Raw genomic sequence first — 2,052 nt, forward strand, 5'->3', positions numbered from 1 at the left:
TAGAGTTCATAAAAAATAAACTGGACCGTGATACGCGGGCCTTGTGTATTCAGATGGATACGGTACTAGAGTGGGTAGCGAGTTAATGCGTTGCTCAGTTCCCCATGGTCCATGGGTGATTGCTTCTCTACCTTGTCTCAATAACAGCGCGATTCAAGCTATATTACCTGCCGTACCTAATCATTGTTAATCCCTTGAGGGACCCGCTGACTCCAACATCAACATGCATTAGCCTAGCATTGTTGCGGCTATGTATACGTGGCGCACTATAATAACAACAATTGCTGGCTAATTAATTTTGTTCCCCTTTAATTGTTTGATCGCGACCGTTTATTTGTTGATCACGTATGAAAGTGGTATGCGTTTTCATTCACGTATAGTACAAGCTGTACTATACGTACGTACTCCTACCCACTGGTGTAGTAGGCTGTTGCAGCGCAGCCCGGATGATTGAGCAGTACTGTGCCCAGCAGCGGAAGTAATAGCATGCACAGCTGCTGGGAGTTAGAGCAGTGATGGCGCCAGCTCGCTCGCTGGCGGATTGACCACAGTTATTGTAAAGCAACTAACGTGCAGCGAGAGAGAGAGATGAGGGAGGTAGTTGACCCCATGGATTTATAGGCATCAATGGCCGATCCCGATTCCTTCCTCCACCTCCTGCAGATGCCTTCATCATCTCGATGAGCGCCATCGTCTAATTGACTCTGACCTACCACCCTCCCGCGCGCGCCACCGCCGCATCGCCATTACTCTCTCTCCATCCATTGCATTATTCCTTGTGAAGCATATAGGCACGCCGGCCATGGGTAGCTGCGTGAGCAAGAAGGCCGCCCGCGCCGGTGCTGGAGCCAAGGTGGCGGCACCGCTCCTGCCAGAGAAGGACAATGCCCTGCCGCCGCCCGTGGTGGTGGTTGAGGAAGAGGTCAAAGAGGTGCTGCCAGAGACGGCAGTGCAGCGGCCAAGGCCGCCGGAGCCGGAGCCGGAACCGGAGCACGAGAATGTGAAGAGGATCCAAGAACACGAAGAAGGCGAGGCATCCGATACCGTGTCGGTGGGGTCCTCCTCTGTGGTGGACAAGCCGATGGTCAAGTCCGGAAGCGAGCAGGAGGTGGAGAAGAGGACGCTGGACGTGCCGGAGAAGGAGAAGGCTAAAATGAAGAAGGCACCGGATCAGAGGAATCCCAATGACGTCACCAACGGGAGGGCGAGGTCGCCGTCTCCTGCGTCGAAGCAGAGGAGGCAGCCGGGGGTAGCTGTTGTCGAGCAGCCGGTGGCGGCGCGGCCGCGGCGCGAGCAGCCCGCGGTGGTGTCCGGCATCGGGTGCCGGAGCGGCAGGTTCTCCCCTTCCGCGGCGAGGAGGGCCGCCGAGAGCGCTGTCAGGCGGACCTACTCCGCCAGGGAGGCCGACATGGCGCTGCCGTCGTCGACTGCCAAGCGGTCGCTCAACGCGAGCATCACCGGCGTCAGGAGGGATCCCGGGGAGCGCTCAGGCAGGAGGCCGGACTCCCCGGCTCGGCGCACACCTTCTTCTCCTGCTGCGAACGGCACCATCAGCCGCCAATCCAGCGCCGCGCGTAAGGTGCCCAAGGAGAATACCAGTCCGGAGCAACCCAAGCGACAATGTAGCCGCGCACGGCCCACAGAGGAGATCGGACTTGGAGACGAACACGACGAGGCGCCACTGGCAGGAAAAGGGCACAAGGAGGCGGCGGAGAACCCCTCGGTGGCCATGGAGTGCTTCATCTTCCTCTAGCGCTCTTTCCATTGATTCCTTGATGTTCCTTTTCTTTCACTCACTGTGCCACTCTCGTTAGTTGTTGTATAATTTCCTGGTCGCAATCTCTTTTTTACCATAGATTTGAAGTTTCCCACCACGGTCGCTATCCCGCCGTCGTTATCAGTTATCACGGCTGCCGACCGCGTGGCAATGCGGTGGGATAGTGTTGTCATCAATCCATAATCTCACTACTACATTGTTGGCAAATCAGAGATGTTACTGCTCAAGATCCGATGAGGAAAGCTTTGCACTTCTCTTGTCTGGCTCTGGTAATC

The 2,052-nt window shown here is 56.6% G+C and overlaps 1 protein-coding gene across 1 annotated transcript; it reads left to right on the forward strand.

Annotated features, from left to right (window-relative positions):
• The first annotated feature begins 1,408 nt into the window (after positions 1-1,408).
• LOC124704100 lies at positions 1,409-1,753 on the forward strand. The gene has a single exon (XM_047236344.1). The coding sequence runs from the start codon at positions 1,409-1,411 to the stop codon at positions 1,751-1,753; it is 345 nt and encodes a 114-aa protein (XP_047092300.1).
• Positions 1,754-2,052: the final 299 nt, after the last annotated feature.

The sequence above is a fragment of the Lolium rigidum genome, chromosome 3, assembly GCF_022539505.1.
Source record: "Lolium rigidum isolate FL_2022 chromosome 3, APGP_CSIRO_Lrig_0.1, whole genome shotgun sequence".
In the NCBI taxonomy this organism is placed as follows: domain Eukaryota; kingdom Viridiplantae; phylum Streptophyta; class Magnoliopsida; order Poales; family Poaceae; genus Lolium; species Lolium rigidum.

Excerpts from the sequence above, each read along its gene's own strand:
- LOC124704100 (XM_047236344.1), top strand. The coding sequence starts at position 1,409 with ATGGCGCTGCCGTCGTCGACTGCCAAGCGGTCGCTCAACGCGAGCATC.